This window comes from Rhinatrema bivittatum, chromosome 17, assembly GCF_901001135.1.
Source record: "Rhinatrema bivittatum chromosome 17, aRhiBiv1.1, whole genome shotgun sequence".
Lineage (NCBI taxonomy): Eukaryota > Metazoa > Chordata > Amphibia > Gymnophiona > Rhinatrematidae > Rhinatrema > Rhinatrema bivittatum.
Genome location: NC_042631.1, coordinates 33,572,114 through 33,590,196, shown reverse-complemented (window position 1 = coordinate 33,590,196; position 18,083 = coordinate 33,572,114). Strand labels below are relative to the sequence as shown.

The window sequence follows — 18,083 nt, the reverse complement described above, 5'->3', positions numbered from 1 at the left end:
CGGATACTGCAGAACAGATGATTTACCTCCTGGCCTTATGGATGCTTGAAAGGACTGATTTCTTCTTTTGAAACTGAACGATTGGGAAGTCAGCTGCTTCCCTGAGGTTTTGCTTCATTAAAGCTTATTTAACTCCTCACCAAAGAATCAGTTTACCAGCTGAAAATAAGCTTGCTTAGACAGGCTTTGGAGGAAGCATCTGCCACCCACTGCTGTAGCCATAATAGCCTTCATGCTGCAACTGACAAGGCTACAGAACATAAGAACATAAGAAATTGCCATGCTGGTTCAGACCAAGGGTCCATCAAGCCCAGCACCCTGTTTCCAACAGTGGCCAATCCAGGCCACAAGAACCTGGCAAGTACCCAAACACTAAGAAGATCCCATGCTACTGATGCAATTAATAGCAGTGGCTACTCCCTAAGTAAACTTGATTAATAGCCATTAATTGACTTCTCCTTCAAGAACTTATCCAAACCTTTTTTGAACCCAGCTACACTAACTGCACTAACCACATCCTCTGGCAAGAAATTCTAGAGCTTAATTGTGCGTTGAGTGGAAAAGAATTTTCTCTGATTAGTCTTGAATGTGTTACTTGTTACTTCATGGAATGCCCCCTAGTCCTTCAATTATTCGAAAGTGTAAATAACCGAGTCACATCTACTCATTCAAGACCTCTCATGATCTTAAAGAACTAGAAGGGATCCCAATACGGTCATATAAAAGTGACTTCTAGGGATCTCGGGCTCCAGCCTCTGGCCCTTCAGGAAGCTGCTGTGCCTTTGCAAGTAACTGAGCTACATAGACAGAGACTGTTGGTAATAACTAGTGATGACATCACAGAACAAGGTGTGTCCTCTGTTTCCATCTGCTAGTAGGGGGAGATAACCCCCACATCTGGACTGATATAGCAGGATGAAAAGGATTAAGTCAATATTTTTCCATAGGTAAAAAGAAACTTTCAAAAGGTTATTGCATTTCATTTATTGAATGATATCAAGGGCAGCCATGCTTCCCATTTTGATCTTATCCCTAGGTTTCCTTTCATTGTTTTCAGAGTGTATTTTGTTCTTTTATATTTTCCCTTTTTTTATGAAATGCATGGTGTGTATATTTAATTGTAATAACCCCTCTTTTTTTTCAAATTTCACTTTGAACCTATTCTCCAGTGGGGATATGCCTTTGTTGGAAATGAAATAGAAAATTCAGAGAAATTTCCTATTTCCTATAATTTTAGTTTTAAAATGAAAACAAAAGAAAAAATGTTTTTCATTTGCTTTAATTTTGTTTGATTTTAAAATTAAGCTCCACCTATGCCCCGAAAACAAACAAACAATCCCCATTCCCATTGCCTGTCCCAACCTTTTACTCCATCTGTGGGGCTCTGCGAGGATTCTTGAAGGAGCAGGGACTGATCCCCAGTCACTCCTGCCCCATTTTGCAGGAGACCTCATGGCTGGGGTAGGAGGTTGGAGAGGGGGTGGTGCTGATGAAGTTGGGAAGAAGGCTTGGGAGGATGTTTTGGTTTGTTTCTGAGGCAGAGTCAAAACTCAACATTTTTTTTACATTTTGTTTTGTTTTTCTTTTCTTAAGTTTGTTTATTATTTAGTTTATTAAAACAATGAATTGTTTTTCTGTGTATAATAATCAAAGCAATTTACAATAAAAATACACTAAAAATAATTTAAAATATTTTCGTAACAAAACAAAAATAAACTAAACAAGGAAGTATGCAAACATGACACAGCTAAAACAGACTAAAATAGAAAACACTAATAATCAAACAGGTGAGAAAATAAATGGAATTAATTACTGAAACCTGAAAAAAAAATGTGCCTTGAGAGCCTTTGTTTTTTTCATCTGCAGTAAACTTAATGAACCATCCCCTCCCCCAAAACTGAAAACATTTCTGTGCACACCCCTACTCTCCAGCTGTTCCTGTAATAGCAGATCCCAGGATGATACTTGTATGGGGCTCCCATAAGAAGCAGCAGAGCCATTTTCTAATTCTCTTTGTGCTGTAACAGTGGAAAGCACTGGCTAGAACAGAGCTCTCCAAACCTGTCCGGGTTTTCAGGATATCCACAATGGTTATTATACATGAGATAAATCAGCTTTTATACCAAGGTGTGCAAATTTATCTCATGCATAGTCATTGTGGATATCCTGAAAACCTGACTGTGAACTTCCCAGGACAGGTTTGGGAAGCCCTCAGCAACAAGGGACTCTAAACCAGAATATCTCAGCTGGAATAAAATATAATTTAGAATGTATTCAGAACCTAATCATTTTCCCTACCCACCAGTCGAATGCATTAGCTGTCTCATTACCTTATGCATAAGCCTACTTATTTCTTTAGGGGACCGATGTCACCAAGCAAAATGGCTTGGTGACATTGGTCTCCTAAAGAAAAAAGTGAAGAGAGCACATTGAACATGCCCTAGGTCATGATGTCAGTATAATCTAAGGTAAGAAGCCCAAAACACCTGCCTATATGTCAATCTCCACATTTGCCTGATTTGCACACCCTGCAATACGTATTAACCCTGGTACCTTCTACATCACATCCATCATACATTTTGGCATAGTGACCTTTCCATTAGAATCCCCGCACACAAGTCTGACCCTAGTGGGATGTGGGACCTGGGACAAATCAGCCAGAACGGCCCCTCCCCCCAAATACTGAGCAGCAGAGGGAGTCCTCATCCACCCACCAAGATATTTATTCATTTTATTTATTTATTTATTTGCTTTTATGTACCGACATTCGATCGAGATATCACATCGGTTTACATATAACTGAGTGAATAGGGCAGGTTGTGCCTTATTTTACATTGTAACATGGTAACTTGTCAAGGAAATAAAGAGATGACTATATATTTTGACATTTATAAGATATTAAGGTAATAGCAATTCAAAGTAACATTTACAATAAATTAATATAAATACGAACTTACATCGTATGAGGTATTTTGTAATTTATAACTATTTACATTGCAGCGAGGAGACTTGTGTTAGGATTGGAGAGCAATATTTATTTATTTATTTATTTAACTTTTTTTTTATACCGGGATTCATGTAAAATTTTACATATCATCTCGGTTTACATTGTAACTGAAAAACAGGCATGTGAGAATGCAAATTACATAGAACAGGGCATAAAACTTGGATCAGAATACATGGGGAAAAACAGGAACATAGAAGGGGAAAAAACGCATGATTATATTATTAGGCGCATATATTTAATATGAGAGACATATTACTATGGGTAAGCTGATGTAGAGTAGGGTTACCAAAAATTGTAAGGGTAGCATAATTGGATAGTCTTGATTTAGAATGATGACTTGTGTGACGGTGTTGAGGTATGTTAACATAATTGGAATGCTTGCTTAAATAGCCAGGTTTTTAGACTCTTTTTAAAATTGATTGGGCAGTGTTCTGAACGGAGTTCTGGCGGTAGAGAGTTCCATTGTGCTGGACCTACTACTGACATGGCTCGTTTGCTTAGAGAGGTTTTGATGTATGTTGTTAGAAGAGTGTTTTTGTATACTGTTCTTGTCGGTCTGGTTGGTAGATGAAGTTGAAGAGGAATGTTGAGTTCCAGTGGAGTGAGCTTGTGGATGGTTTTGTGAATGATCGTTAGTGTTTTGTATAGGATTCTGTACTTGATTGGGAGCCAATGTAAGTTCCTTAAGATGGGGGTAATATGGTCTCTCTTGTTGGTCTTAGTATCCTGGCAGAGGCATTTTGCAACATTTAAAGGGGTTTAAGGGTGTTTGCTGGAAGGCCGATGGGATAAGATAATATTGGTTGGGAAAGTAGGGTTGGATGAGGGTTAAGGTGGGGGCTTCGGGAGGCTAGCTGGAGGAGGCTTCTAAAGAGGGTGGAGGGGGAAGAGACGAATATAGGGAGGTTGGGTTATTGAAGAACAGGGGTTCAGGAGGTGTGTACCTCCTGGCCCAGCACCAAAATCTCTGCCGCAGCTTCTGGCTCACCGGTACTCTGTACTCTGACCGGTACTCTGGGGCTACCACAGCATCCCCACCCACAGCCAATCTGGAGAGTGGAAGACCTGACTTGGGGATCGAATGCCTACTGAGACAGCAGGCCAAACCCAATACTTCCTTTTGTAAGAGTTCACACCTCTTGCTGTCCTACGGCAAGGTCCTTACCTTCATGTGACCGATCACAAATTTGTGGGCCAGATGGTTCCATGTGGACTTCTTAAACACAGAAAGGTGCCCAAAGTCATGCTGTAGCCAGCCTGCTTGAGTCTGGGAGAAAAAAACAAAATTATGATGAGGAGGAAAGGCAGGAGGGAAGACAAAAGGAAGTACCACTAGCATGATACACCGCCTGGTGACTGGGGTCACTAATGAAATTGTCTTTTGAAAATTGCTACGATGGTATGTTACATTTATGCGAGTAACTCCTTTGAAAATTCACCTGAGTTCGGCCAAAGAATTTAAGATGGAAAAAGAAAAATCTGCAAATATAACCCCTCCCCCCCAAACTCAAAAGTACATTAAACCTCTTTATTGGACACATGTAAATTATCAGATACAGCAGAGGAAGGCAACCCTGGTCTTTGAGTGCTGCAAGTCAGTCGGGTTTTCAGGGTATCCCCAATGAATATGCATGAGATGCATCTGCATGTAGTGGAGGCAATGCATGTGCTTTATTCATTGTGGATTTCTTGAAAGTGTGACCACCTTTCAACACTTGAGTACTGGTCCGTAGTTACCTAAACCTGAGATACAGGAAAAGGAAAAAAAATCTGCAGTTACAATAATATTTTTTGGAACTCCCATACATATTTACAAAAATGTTTGTGATCTTTAGTGTGGTTAATTTGGTAGCTGGATTTCTAAAGAAACACCCACAGACATTCCAAAGTTCTGCATATTTTCTTCCTCCTTGGTTTTTTTCCTTCCTTGTTTTGTATTTTCAGGCTTCTCTATGGCAGGCTAGATGAAAAACATAATACACAGTGACCTATTGCAAGCATTTAAAAGTCAGTAAAGGAACCAAGAAACTGGGTGTGATGATTATAATTCAGTTAACTGTTCTGTTGATGTTTTTTTCTTCTAATTGTTAGTGTTTTTTCTTCTAATTGAATAGTTCTTAGAAGTTAACATTTAAAAAAAAACAAAACACCAAATCCAAAATAGGTAAGTACAGACTAATACATTATTTTATGTTTTAATTGTACTGCTGTATTTTTTTGAATTGTACTGAAATGTAAACCTTTGAGTTCCCTCTTGAAAAAGGCAGGGTAAAAGCCTGAGAATAGAATAGTACAGTAGCTTTCATTAAGTCCACAATTAAGAGACTCCAAGATGAACAAAAACTCATAAAGGAGATCTGTAAGAAATGTAAACAATGTGACAGGTTAGGCAATCAGAATAAAAGAGAAGGAAATAAAAATGAATCTTCCAAAGAAGATAAAGACCCAGCCAGCTCACTCCTAGATCAATGCCTCACGCTCTTCAGAAAATCAGAAGGGCGATTGGGTTAAAAAGAAAATGTAAACATGTTGATGTAATAGTTTACATTTGCATGGATAATTTAAAAGGAACTTGGCTCCCTTATCAAGGAACTGAGGCCTAAGTGACAGGAACTTTGCTGGCAGATTTGAATCTCTGTAAGAACACATTCTTATTAATTGGCCCCAAAACTCTGTATCTTATTGAGAAAAGAATAGTTTAAGGATCCAGTCCATATGAGATTCAAGGAGTAGGTTTATAAACAAGGTAGCTTATTCCAGCAAATCTGGTAGGAGATCAAAGGAAGCCTTGGCAGGAGAACAATCTAGACGATCCTTACCCACTGGAGAATTATCAAAAACAGACTCGGGGTGTGCAGGGAACAGTTTTTCACTTCTGTTCACTTTTTCACTTTTTTTTTTTTTCTTTCAGAATCTGGTTTGTCTAATGTTTATTTTGGTTCAGCTCATTTGCTGAATTAAAATAAATATTAAATTTAAAAATACTCTAAATGAAAAAAAGCAGTGAACTACAAAGGGGTCTCCCTGGACTCACTGGCCCCAGAACCTCCCCGGGCTCCCCTGCCTCCCTCAACATGAGGCCTCCCCAGACCCTGTTCATCTCTTTCATGGGAGTCTCCAAAATAGACAGAGGCAGAAGTGATCCCAGGTCACTCCTGACCTGCCAGCCCTAAAATCAGCACCAAAGTACGGCAAAGTAGCACCAAGCTCAGAGCCAACTAGCGCCATTGTGAAACTGAGAATTGACGGAGAAGGAGTGACTGAGGATTGCTCCTGCCCAGATCTACATTGGAGACCCCACGGAAGGAGTAAGCGGAGGCTGAGAGGCCTGGGGAGATCCCATTTCAGTTCCGGTTATGCCCCATTTCTTTTTTTCTGCAAATAGTGCCAAACCAAAAATATTCAGTTGAACAAATCAAATTGAAAACTGAATCATTCGTTTTGGTTTTCCATTCCGTTTAATCTGAATAGGGGTAGATTTTAAAGGGGTGCGCGTGGGTGTACATGTGCGCACGCTACTTGGCGCGCGCACGTGTATACCTGATTTTATAACTTGTGCGCGCAAGTTATAAAATCAGGGGTTGGCACGCGCAAGGAGGTGCACAATTGTGCACCTTGTGCGCGCCAAGCTGCGCTGCCTTCCCTCGTTCCCTTCCCCCTAGCCTGACCTTCCCGCCCCCTGACCTTTATTTTACCTTTTGCGCCTGCCTCTGGGCAGGCATAAGTTGCACACGCCGGCCAACAGCCGGCGCACGATCCTCGGCACAGCGGCAAATTGGCCGCTGTGCCAGGAGCCACTGACCCCGAACTGCCCACTCCCCACCCCCTCCCCTTTTTGCAAGCCCCGGGACTTACGGGCGTGGCCGGGCCTTTTTAAAATAGGCACGGCTTAACCTTTTTAAAATCCGGCCCATAAAGTGCAGATATCAATGGTGGTAAGACTGCCTCAGGCTCCAACAAAGGCTCTTTTAAATAAGTCAGATCCAGTGAAATTAGACAATTTGGGGAAATTTAAGTGCAAATTTCTGCATTTCATCATATTGTCAGCGTTTTCCAGTTTCTGATGTAACATCATATTATCTTTTAATAATGCAGCACAAGTGTCTTGTACAGAATTTACTTTACATTCTACAGGAATTACTATTTCAGAATACTTTTCCTTTGTTTTCTCACTGAATAATTCAATAATTCACTGCTCATATTTTACCACAATATGATGCTGTAACTCAGTTTTAGCAACCAAAGACTCCAGCCTGACAAACGCTTGCAATATTATATCTATATGGGGCCCGTGAAGCTCAGAATCTTTTGCAAGTTTACGTTGGTCTTCCACAAGCAAAGCTTTTTTCCAGGAAAAGCTACAGGGTATTCCGACAAAATCCTGTTCGTCTGTATATTCCTCATAGGGGCAGTTTTCAAATCCCCCATGCACAATCTCATACCCTCCAGCTGCTAATTCCACATTGCATTGAACCCATGACACTGAACTTTACTGCCCAATCAGTTTTCCCAAATTGTTGTGAGCAGCGGAAGCAGGGGCCGACACAGAATGTGAAAAGAAATCAAGTGAAGAGAACTTTGCGTCTCCCGCGGCAACTTAATATTAATGTATTCACTCCGTCGCTGTCTGCTGATTGGTTCCTCCCCTGTCAGTCAGTGAAAGGACCAGTCCCCTTTCAGAAGTCTGACATGTGAGGAGGTAAGGCCTGTTCCAGCTGGAGTTCCCGACTGACCTGGGCCCAGACTCTGCCCTGCCTGACTTAATTTTAATATGGGAAGAAGAGGGTTCAGCATGATAAGAGACTGATCCACCCAGCCCAGCCCAGCCACACTGGGCCAAGCAGGAGGGAGGGAGCACCATTAGGGATATTGAGGAGCTTTTTTTTTTTTTAGCATGGTTGGGACGTCAAAAAGAGCATGTTTTTTCAGTTTTGTACTTGGTTTTTTTTTTTACTCCTGGTCTATTTGCATATCGCTAGCTTCCTGCATCCTGCAGGGACTTCTTTTTTTTTTAACATAAGCTTTAAATGAAACCTGCACTAAAATCTAACACTGATTTTGGCATGGGTTTTATGACATTGGTCTAAAAGTCCTCAATATGTGAGCCAAAAAAAAGCTTCACCGTCCAGTTTTTGTTTGGCTATAGTGCAAAGATAACTAAGAGAGTTGCTCTATCCTTTTTTTTTATTTTATATTTATGCATTTCCAAAATTATAACAAACACTGTTGTTATAATTATATACAGATAAAGCAATACATCTTATGGAAACATATTATCAACATAATCATTTATCTTTACCTATCTCAAGTAAATCCAGGAAGAGCTAACTTTAATAGAGTGAGTTTTCAGGAAAAGGAAAACCATAAAGCTATATGGGGGGTTAGTGTAATCCCCTCACCTAGCTATCAGAGACTACAGCTGGGTTCACTTTCTCTCTTAACCAACCTCTGTGTTTACTGGGGGATGGGATTCCAAGAATACCTGAAGTTGAGTAACCTCATAAAAGACGTACTTACTTATGCTCTAAATAATTTATTTCACATCCGCATGGAAATTTTAACTGAAATCTAGCTCCCCTAGCAATCACTTCTGATTTCAATCTCAAAAAAATCCTCTCGCCTAGTTTGAGTTATTTTCGCTAAGTCTGGGTAGATCCAAATTTGTTGGCCATGGAAATTTTCTAACCTGTGTCTAAGAAACATTCGCAAAACAGTATCTCTCTCAGTAGGGAATATAAAGGAAACAAAGAGCGTTACTCTAGTAGGCATAATCTGTACCTATTGAAGTTTCTAATACCTCGGTTAGATTCATGGAACTCTCAGGCTGCAGATTCCCCTCCTGATTAATTATCCTAGATTTTGATGGTATATAATATACTTTCGCAAAAGCTGGTAAAGATTGCTGTGGCATTTTCAAATCCTAGTTCAAATACTCTTTAAACATATCTATTGCAGGTAATTACTTTCTGTACCGGGAAATTCAAAACCCTCAAATTTGCATATTTCAATGAGTTCTCTAAAAATTCCAATTTCTTTTCATTACATAACTGAGATTTAACAAAAGTTTTTTTGAAGAACCTCCACCTTTTCCAAACGTTTCTCACAAGTTTCCAAAATTTTTTCACTCATTAATACTGAACTTTCCAAATTAAGAACTTTATGCTGAAAACTTGTAGTAGTTTGAGTCAGATTTATAATTGCCAACTCCAAAGATTTAATCGCTGACCATAATAAATCTAAAGTGATGTCTGTGGGCTTCTGAGGCAAAATTATCTGCAACTCTGGTTTTGAAACCCCTTCTCCCCCCACAGCTTGGCCTCCACTCCTCGAATTATCCCTTGGTAAATGAATTAACTCTCCAAGGCCCCCGTTGGGGGAGCTCACAGGATTCATAAGGTTTACATATGGCGGGGAAGGAGTATTAGGAGCGTCGGGGCTTAATGAGATTTCTTCAACCAGCGGTGTTGCTTCTCGCTCCAGTGCGACCTCCGCAGCAGCCTTGTCCTCCGATAATAGGTCAGCTGCAGACCTAAAGAAGGAGGATATCTGCGGCTGCGATGTTATCGGCATGGGAGACGAGGTCGATGCCTCCCTTAACCGTGCCTTCCTTTTGGTATGAGGCATCGTTCATTAAGGAAATATATATTAAAGGTAATATATCAACTCCTTCTTAATATGTGTCTCTGTCTAAACCTTTCTAGCTCTCCTGAAATGGAGGTTTACAGAGAAAGGAAACCAAAGTACTAAGGTTTAGGAGGAAGGAAGAGCAATGAAAAGTTTTAACTTACATGAAATCCATACATTCCAAGAAATTTTTTAGTATTTTGAAATTACCAAATTAAACAAAGCCGCGTGCCTGCTGCGCGACGCAGGAGGGACCGGTTTTAAAGCCCTTCCGGTCCCTCCCAGATGACGTCACGGACCGGAAGCGGCGTTGCTGCCCCATCGGGGCCGGGATCGTCCTCACCCCCTGGGGTTTGGCAAAAGTAGTAGGGTAACAGGTAATCAGTTCTTTTCTCCTTCTCACCTCCGCTCTATCCTTAACTTCTGATTGAGATTGCTGTAGGCAGCCTCTAAGATCTGGACTGTCAGAAGAACAAATCTGGTTTTGGAGATGCGTTATAATGGCCTGGCCTTCTTTCTTCTGCGGTACAGGAGCGTTTGGGCACACTGTTCTTTGATTGCCCCTTCAGAAGGATGTGAACTGCAGTGGAGCCAGGAAGGAGAAGCAACATGGCCCTAGCACAAGCTGTCGGCGTATGCAAGGGCTATGGTTTGGCAGCACTGAGATGCAGGTACAGGTGAAGTCACACATTACTTTTAGTAATGTGTGATACAAGGAGTATCTTGTGAGAGCTGAACACAGAATACATGTGAAGGGAGAAGGTAATACTTACCTGGGAAGTTGCAAGCATAAAAATGGTTAGTATGGTGGGGATCCAGCCAGTTCCAAAGCACCATAGGGTGAACCAAGCCAAGAGTTCCAGTAGAATGATATGAGCCAGGTGGAGAGAGAAAAACACGGGGTCGGCTTTGAACAAACCCATGTCCTCTGCTGTCTTCCGCAGAGCTCGGAAATCTTCCACTTGCTGTGCCTGTAGAACAAAAAAGTAGTTTGCAATTTTTGGAGTAAGAAATGACCTCACTAGGCTGTGAGTGAGTGGCCTGCTGAGGCATTTAACTGCCTGACTCTGGCTTCCCTGCCTATAATGTATTGCATCAGGAGTTTGTTGGCACTCAGGGCTAGCACAATTCGTTTTCCGCACCTTTGCCTCCGTCTTGATATCCCTTGTGAAGTGCGACATCCTGTAACCCAAGCCAACAGGGTAGAAATTCTGAGAGACACAGTGATCAAGCCATTTTTGAACTGGAGCCTGCGAGGCTGAAGTGACTGGGTAAGCGTGGCCTGGATGGGGTTTGGTTTTTACTTTATTGTTTATTTCAGTAAGGCAAATGAACTAAACCAAACATTAAATGAGCCATAGCCCAAATAAAACCCCTCGCCTCCCCCCCCCCCCCCTCCCACCGCTGAAATGAAAAACCAAAACAAAAATTGTTTCCCTGCACATCCCTAGTACGTTTATCCAGATATTTAGCAGCACATATCTAGGTTAAAGTGTTGCTGAATATCCAACTAAATCTAGCCGGTTTTTTTTATTTAAAAGTTGGCAATCCCTGATCTTCCCCCCCCCCCCCCCTCCATTTCCATCCTCTAACCACTGGGGATCCTCTGGGCTTATCCCATGCCCTTTTGAACTCCATTACAGGGCTACTAACGGGTCTCCATTGGGAAAGGCAGCCGCAGTCCCTCACTGCATTGTGTTTCAGGCGGTCCTGTGAAAAGGCTTTGAGACGTGTCTCTCACTGCTGCCTCACACCTTGCAAAATGCTCCTAGCATTTGATCCTCCCTCTAAAGGAACCTAATCCTCGCGCAACCAGTTCCTCCTGCAGATGTGGAAGGATCCAGTTTCCAGTCCTGCTCGGTTCTGTGTCTCTAGATGAGGGCAGTACACTCTTCCTTTATGATACGATGAAGCATTTCTGCTACCCTGCATTCACTTGAGTTTCACAGAAGTAAAACAGTGACTTGGGTTAATGAGGCCATTAATATTGCAAACGGGAAGGCTATCATGGCCCTTCCATGGTCCGGGAACAATAGGAATAAAAGGGCCAGTGTTTCCATGTCTAGTCAATGATGCAAAGTGCTTGAATAATGAATGGAGTAATTTGAAGTCCAGAAAGCAGTTAGAGAATGCATCATACAGGGGCATGAGAGGAAAAGACAGCAAGAAAGCATAGGCCAGAACATCTGCAGACAGAACCACAGCCTTCTCCCTCCATAGCCTGTACAATGTCCTCACACAGAGAATCGTTTCTTTGGGTCTCTCTGGCACTCTCCATTCTTGAAGGCTCAGCAGCGGAACCTAGCTTGGTTAAGAATGATTAATAGAGTAGAATTGCTCATTCTTGAGGTTAAGAGCTCATAGGAAGGGTCTTTGTTCTTTCCCCATCTGTACCCACAAACATATCTAAACCTTTTACATATCCTCTTCCCTCCTCCCTTCCTCTTCCACATACTTTCTCTCTCTCCATCTCTTTGTGGCTATATTAGTTCCTTTCTTAAATTAAAATAGAAAGTACATTTAGCATAAAGGTTGGATTTATTTATTTAAACAATTTTCTCTACCATTTTTCCAGAGAGGTGTCCAAAGTGGTGCACAAGCTTATAGGCAACCGGCATGAAAAACATGATCAACAGAAAACACAAAAAACAAAACACAATATCAGGTAATAAAAAAAACAAAACAAACAAAAGCAAACATTAAATAAAGGAATCAATGAAAAAAAAACAACATTCAATGGAAAAAAATTAAGCCCAATACCGAAAATGACACACACATATTTCACGCCAGAAAACACACTGCACTTCACTAGATAGTGACCCAACATCAATAGGGGAGGAAGCAAGAAAAGGAAAAATCTTATTGCAAGAGCTGAATATCAGAAATTCCTTAATATGCCTCAAGCATCTGGAAAGATCCAAGTCTTCACCTTCTTCCTGAAGGCAAGATGGCAACCATCTAGATACCCTTGGACATCTGGACGGAAACTAAGATTTGGGAGCAGCCACTAGAGTTGGAGAGCTTGTGGAGGCTTTACACAAAAGTACTCGAAGAAGGAGAAGTGAGGGGAAGGACGAGACAAGCAAAGGGACAAAGAGGCATAGAACAAATCAGCAAGTAGATAGCGTCAGAAGGGGAAGCAGGATGGCTGAGATGGACAGACGGATGTGTCTCTCCTGCTGGGCCTCTGCTGGCACTTACATTTTTGTCTCGATCCTGGCTAGGTTCCCCGGGGGCAAGCTCTCCAATCAGTAGAGGTCTGAGGAACTTTTGTACAAACTGATGATCTGGATGGAAAGCCCGGAATGGGTCCTGGGGAGGAAACAGATCAGGTTACGCAATCATTATTTTTCCCACACGCATCTGCCCAACCCCTAAGAGGAAGGGTTACCCTCCTGGAGCCCCAAAATATAAAGACTGGATCCTCAGGAAGGCATTGCTTTACATTGTATTATTCTTCTGCGTGCAAATGCGAGCAGAGCAGGCTTTTGGGGTGTGCAACCTGTGCAGCTGCACAGGGTGCCAGGCTCAGAGGGGGTGCTGCTAGACCCTCCCCCATCATGTCTGCTGACAGGAGACTCGGGAATGCTGTGCAGAAGGAAGGTGAAGGCCTAAATATGAGACCAGCTCTGAAGGTTCAGCAGCCCTGCAACCAGCTGCCATTTCCAGGCACTTTTAAGTCCTACTGCAAGGACGCAGAATTTCTCGGGGAACCCAAGATAGCTGGTTTCCAAGGAAACCAGAGAAACATGTCAAAACGTAGTGGTGGCACATTTTAGGAAAAATAATTTGCCTCTGTTTTGCACAGGCAGCAGCTCTTAAGCGGTCACTGGGTTTCAGCCTGGGTTAGTCTACAGTCCAATCGCACGCAATAACTGGGCTAAGAGACAGCAAATCCAAGACAAGTGCTTACGTTACAAAGATGCATTGTATTTATTATTTATTTTTAATTTTTATATACCGAGGTTCTTATAGAGACTACAAATCACTCCGGTTTACATATAACGATAAACTGCCCAACAGAGATAAGGGGCTTTACATAGAACAGTAGCACATATGGAACAATATAACTGGATGACAATTTAACATAATGATAATAAATAATATAGTATAGTTTAACATTGTAATTAATAAAATTATGTAATATAATCTGTATAATTTAACTATTTAACTTGGATATAGTGACATATTAACCATGCCAAATATAAATAATAAGATAAAATGAATTTTTTGAACTTAGAAATTGTAGTCCAGTTGCAGAGGAAAATATAATAAGATTAATTTTTAGAACTCAAAGATTGTTGTCCAGTTGCAGAGACCTGAAGGTAGGACTTGGTATGGTGACCATAATTAGGGGATACTTCTTATTTGTGAAGTCTTTCCGTCTTGGTAGGATTGTGAGTCTGGGAAGGCTTGTTGGAAAAGAAGAGTCTTTAGTCTTTTTTTGAACTCTTGATGATTGGGTTCAAGTCTTAGATTTGGGGGGAGCATGTTCCACTGGTGGGGGCCTGCTAAGGATAGCGCTCTTTTGCTCAGTGATGATTTTACTTGTTGGGCATGCAGTGTTCCTTGTAAGCGCTTCTGATTGGTCTAGAAGATGTGTGCGGTTGGAGTTGAAATGCTTAACGTGATGGGAGTATTTTGTTATGTCCGCTTTGTGGATGATTGTGAGTACCTTATAGAGTATCCTTTGTTTAATGGGAAGCCAATGTAGGTTACTAAGGATTGGGGTGATGTGATCTTTTTTTGTTAGTGCTTGTTAGAATTCTGGCAGCAGAATTCTGTACCATCTGTAATGGTTTGATTCGTGTTGTTGGGTGACCTAGTAGCAGGGAGTTGCAATAGTCGAGCTTAGATAATATAATGGATTGAAGTACTAGCCTGAAGTCGGAGAAGTAAAAAGGAGGGGTTTAAGTTTTTTGAGACTTGCAGTTTGTAAAAAGCAGTCCTTCGTGGTATTGTTACGAACTTTTTTAGGTTAAGATGATTGTCAAGCCATGCTCCAGGTCTCTGACGTCCGGTGAGAACATGTTATTAGCGTTTGGTAGAGAGAGGCTAGAAGAGATTGTGAGGGGATCCTGAGATACAATGAGCATTTCGGTTTTATTGGCATTCAATACTAGGTTGAGGCTTGAGAGTAATTCCTTAATGGGCTGTAGGCATTCGTTCCAGTAAGTGATGGTTTTTTGAAGGGATTCTGTAATCGGGAGTAGGATTTGAATGTCGTCTGCATAGAGGTAATGGGTAAGCTTGAGGTTTGAGAGTAGGTGGCAGAGAGGGAGGAGGTAGATATTGAATAGGGTGGGAGAAAGTGAGGATCCTTGCGGGACTCCTTGCTCTGTAAGGATTGGATGCGATTCTTTGTTGTTTATCCTTACTTTGTAGAATCTGTTGCTTAGGAAGGAGTGAAACCATTTGAGAGCTGTGCCTTTGATCCCTATATTAGCTAGTTGGTCTATAAGTGTAGTATGTTTTACCCGTATCAAACGCCGCAGAAAGATCAAGTAGAACCAGCAGGTAAGATTGTTTTTTCTCCAGGTTCACGAGGATGGTATCAGTGAGCGATAATAAGAGAGATTCGGTGTTTAGTCGTTTTCGGAAGCCATATTGAGCTGGGGATAGAATGTTATGATCTTCCAGATATTCTGACAGTTGCTTGTTGACAATTTTTTTCCATCAGTTTGGCGATGAGTGGTAAGTTTGCAATAGGTCGGAAGTTAGCTGGGTCTGATGGAGAAGCGTTTGGTTTCTTTAGTAACGGTTTCAGGATTGCCAATTTTAACTGGTTAGGAACTAAGCCTTGAGACAGGTATGTGTTGATAATTTCTGCTATTGGTTTTTGAGAATGGTGTTTGGTATGGCAATGAGGAGATTTGTGGTAATGGGTCTGATGGGTGTGAGGATGGTTTTAGTTTTTGAGTGTATTTCAATCTCCAGTGAAGAAGTGAGCTCGAATGAGTCCAAGCTTGTGTTTGTTGCGGCACTGTTGTTAGATGGTGTGTTAAGGTGGGGCTATTGGATGTAATTGAATTGGTAAGGTTAGTGATTTTTGTCTTGAAGTAGTTGGCTAGTTCGTTAGCTTTATTGAGCGCTTGGTGGTCTGGGATAGTGGGAGGGGATGGTTTGGTTAAAGAGGAGACGTAAGAAAAAAGAGCCTTTGAGTCGAAAATGAAGTTGTGTATTTTTTTTGCGTAGAATTCTTTCTTTGTTCTAAGGATAGTATTCCTGTAGGTAGGTAGTATTCCTGTAGGTAGTTTGCCAACTGATTCCAGTTTTTCAGGATAGGCTGATCCATTCCTGCTTTTACCACATTGCCTACATGGCCTAATAAGCTTGAGTTTCTTAGAGGAATGAAAAGGGACGTCAGAACTGGAAGTTCACACATACGGTGAGGTAAATCCAGTACTGATTGAACCTATCCTGAAAAAAATGGAGCCAGCTGGCAACCCTAATGTACTTCTTCTTACCTGCTAAAATGAACGGAAGTGTAAGATCCACTCCTTTAGTAAAACACAGAGATGAGGAAGAGAGGAGAAAAGGTTTTGGGCAGAGAGAGGCTGGGGTTGAAATGGAGGAGATGTGATTCAAGCACGACAGATCAGGATCCAGGGCAAAGAGAAGTGAGAAGGAGAGGGATCCAGGCCAGAGAGGTCGGGGCAAGGAGGCGAGGGGATGGGATCCAGGCCAGAGAGGTCGGGGCAAGGAAGAGAGGGGATGGGATCCAGGCCAGAAAGGTCAGAGCAAGGAAGAGAGGGGATGGGATCCAGGCCAGAGAGGTCGGGGCAGGGAAGAGAGGGGATGGGATCCAGGCCAGAAAGGTCAGAGCAAGGAAGAGAGGGGATGGGATCCAGGCCAGAGATGTCAGGGGAGGGAAGAGAGGGGATGGGATCCAGGCCAGAGAGGTTGGGGAAGGGAAGAGAGGGGATGGGATCCAGGCCAGAGAGGTTGGGGAGGGAAGAGAGGGGATGGGATCCAGGCCAGAGATGTCAGGGGAGGGAAGAGAGGGGATGGGATCCAGGCCAGAGAGGTTGGGGAAGGGAAGAGAGGGGATGGGATCCAGGCCAGAGATGTCAGGGGAGGGAAGAGAGGGGATGGGATCCAGGCCAGAGAGGTTGGGGAAGGGAAGAGAGGGGATGGGATCCAGGCCAGAGAGGTCAGGGCGAGGAGGCGAGGGGATGGGATCCAGGCCAGAGAGGTCGGGGCGAGGAGGCGAGGGGATGGGATCCAGGCCAGAGAGGTCGGGGCAAGGAAGAGAGGGGATGGATCCCGGCCAGAGAGGTCGGGGCAAGAAAGAGAGGGGATGGGATCCAGGCAAGAGAGGTCGGGGCAAGGGAATGAGAGGGGATGGGATCCAGGCCAGAGAGGTCAGGGCAAGGAGGCGAGGGGATGGGATCCAGGCCAGAGAGGTCGGGGCAAGGAGGAGAGGGGATGGGATCCAGGCCAGAGAGGTCGGGGCAAGGAAGAGAGGGGATGGGATCCAGGCCAGAGAGGTCGGGGCAGGGAAGAGAGGGGATGGGATCCAGGCCAGAGAGGTCGGGGCAAGGAAGAGAGGGGATGGGATCCCGGCCAGAGAGGTCGGGGCAAGAAAGAGAGGGGATGGGATCCAGGCCAGAGAGGTCGGGGCAAGGAAGAGAGGGGATGGGATCCAGGCCAGAGAGGTCAGGGCGAGGAGGCGAGGGGATGGGATCCAGGCCAGAGAGGTCAGGGGAGGGAAGAGAGGGGATGGGATCCATGCCACAAGGCCAGAAAGATTGTGGGGTAAAGGGGCTGGCATCAAGGATCTTTATAACTTCAGTTGTGCTCATGCAGTGTGAGAAGACGTATCACATGATTATGCACCATCTAAACGTTTCTGCTGAAATGTTAAGGCATGTTCAGCCCCCAGAATGCCACAATCAATATCCCAGGTCTACCCCCCCCCTCCCCCACATACCTGGCACAGCAAAGTCACCCTATCAAGGTTGCTACCACTTGTCTGTCATGTGGAACAGATGGAGCCAGTCCTTGAAGCAAAAAACTCTAAACCTCAAATCTAAAAGTTTACAGAAAACATCCAACTGAGAACAGACATTTGGGATTAGATTTTACGTTCTACAAACTGTTTAGTGCTAGCTGAGGGTTCCCATATGGAGCCAGTCACTTAGCCAGGGATCTTGCGTATGGCCCTTGAAATAACAAACTGGACGTCCTGGTGATGGCATTTCAGAGAGCGGGATCCTCAGTCTTCCCTGCTAATATGGTGGTGTCAGGCACTGCTTTACATACGTAGGATGCGGTACAGCCTGAGCGGTCTTCAGCTTGCCAGAGCACAAAGCAGGCTGGAGTCTGGCTCTTCTTCTACAGGAAGATTAAACAATCAAAAGCCTGCTTACCATTCCCGGGGACTTTGAGTTGTGGTCACCCTGAGATTGCTGATTAGCAGAGGGTGGGGGGAGGGGGAAGGAATGGAAGA

The 18,083-nt window shown here is 43.2% G+C and overlaps 1 protein-coding gene across 1 annotated transcript in view; it reads right to left on the bottom strand.

The window, feature by feature from the left end:
* Positions 1 to 18,083, bottom strand: part of LOC115079140 (acyl-CoA 6-desaturase-like) — a 54,646-nt gene that overhangs the window by 19,374 nt on the left and 17,189 nt on the right. The window contains exons 2-4 of the mRNA XM_029582263.1: positions 12,833 to 12,943; positions 10,405 to 10,602; positions 4,173 to 4,274 (exon numbers count right to left, since the gene is read on the bottom strand). Of these exons, the coding sequence (XP_029438123.1) occupies positions 4,173 to 4,274; positions 10,405 to 10,602; positions 12,833 to 12,943 (411 nt within the window). The remainder of the gene's footprint in view (positions 1 to 4,172; positions 4,275 to 10,404; positions 10,603 to 12,832; positions 12,944 to 18,083) is intronic.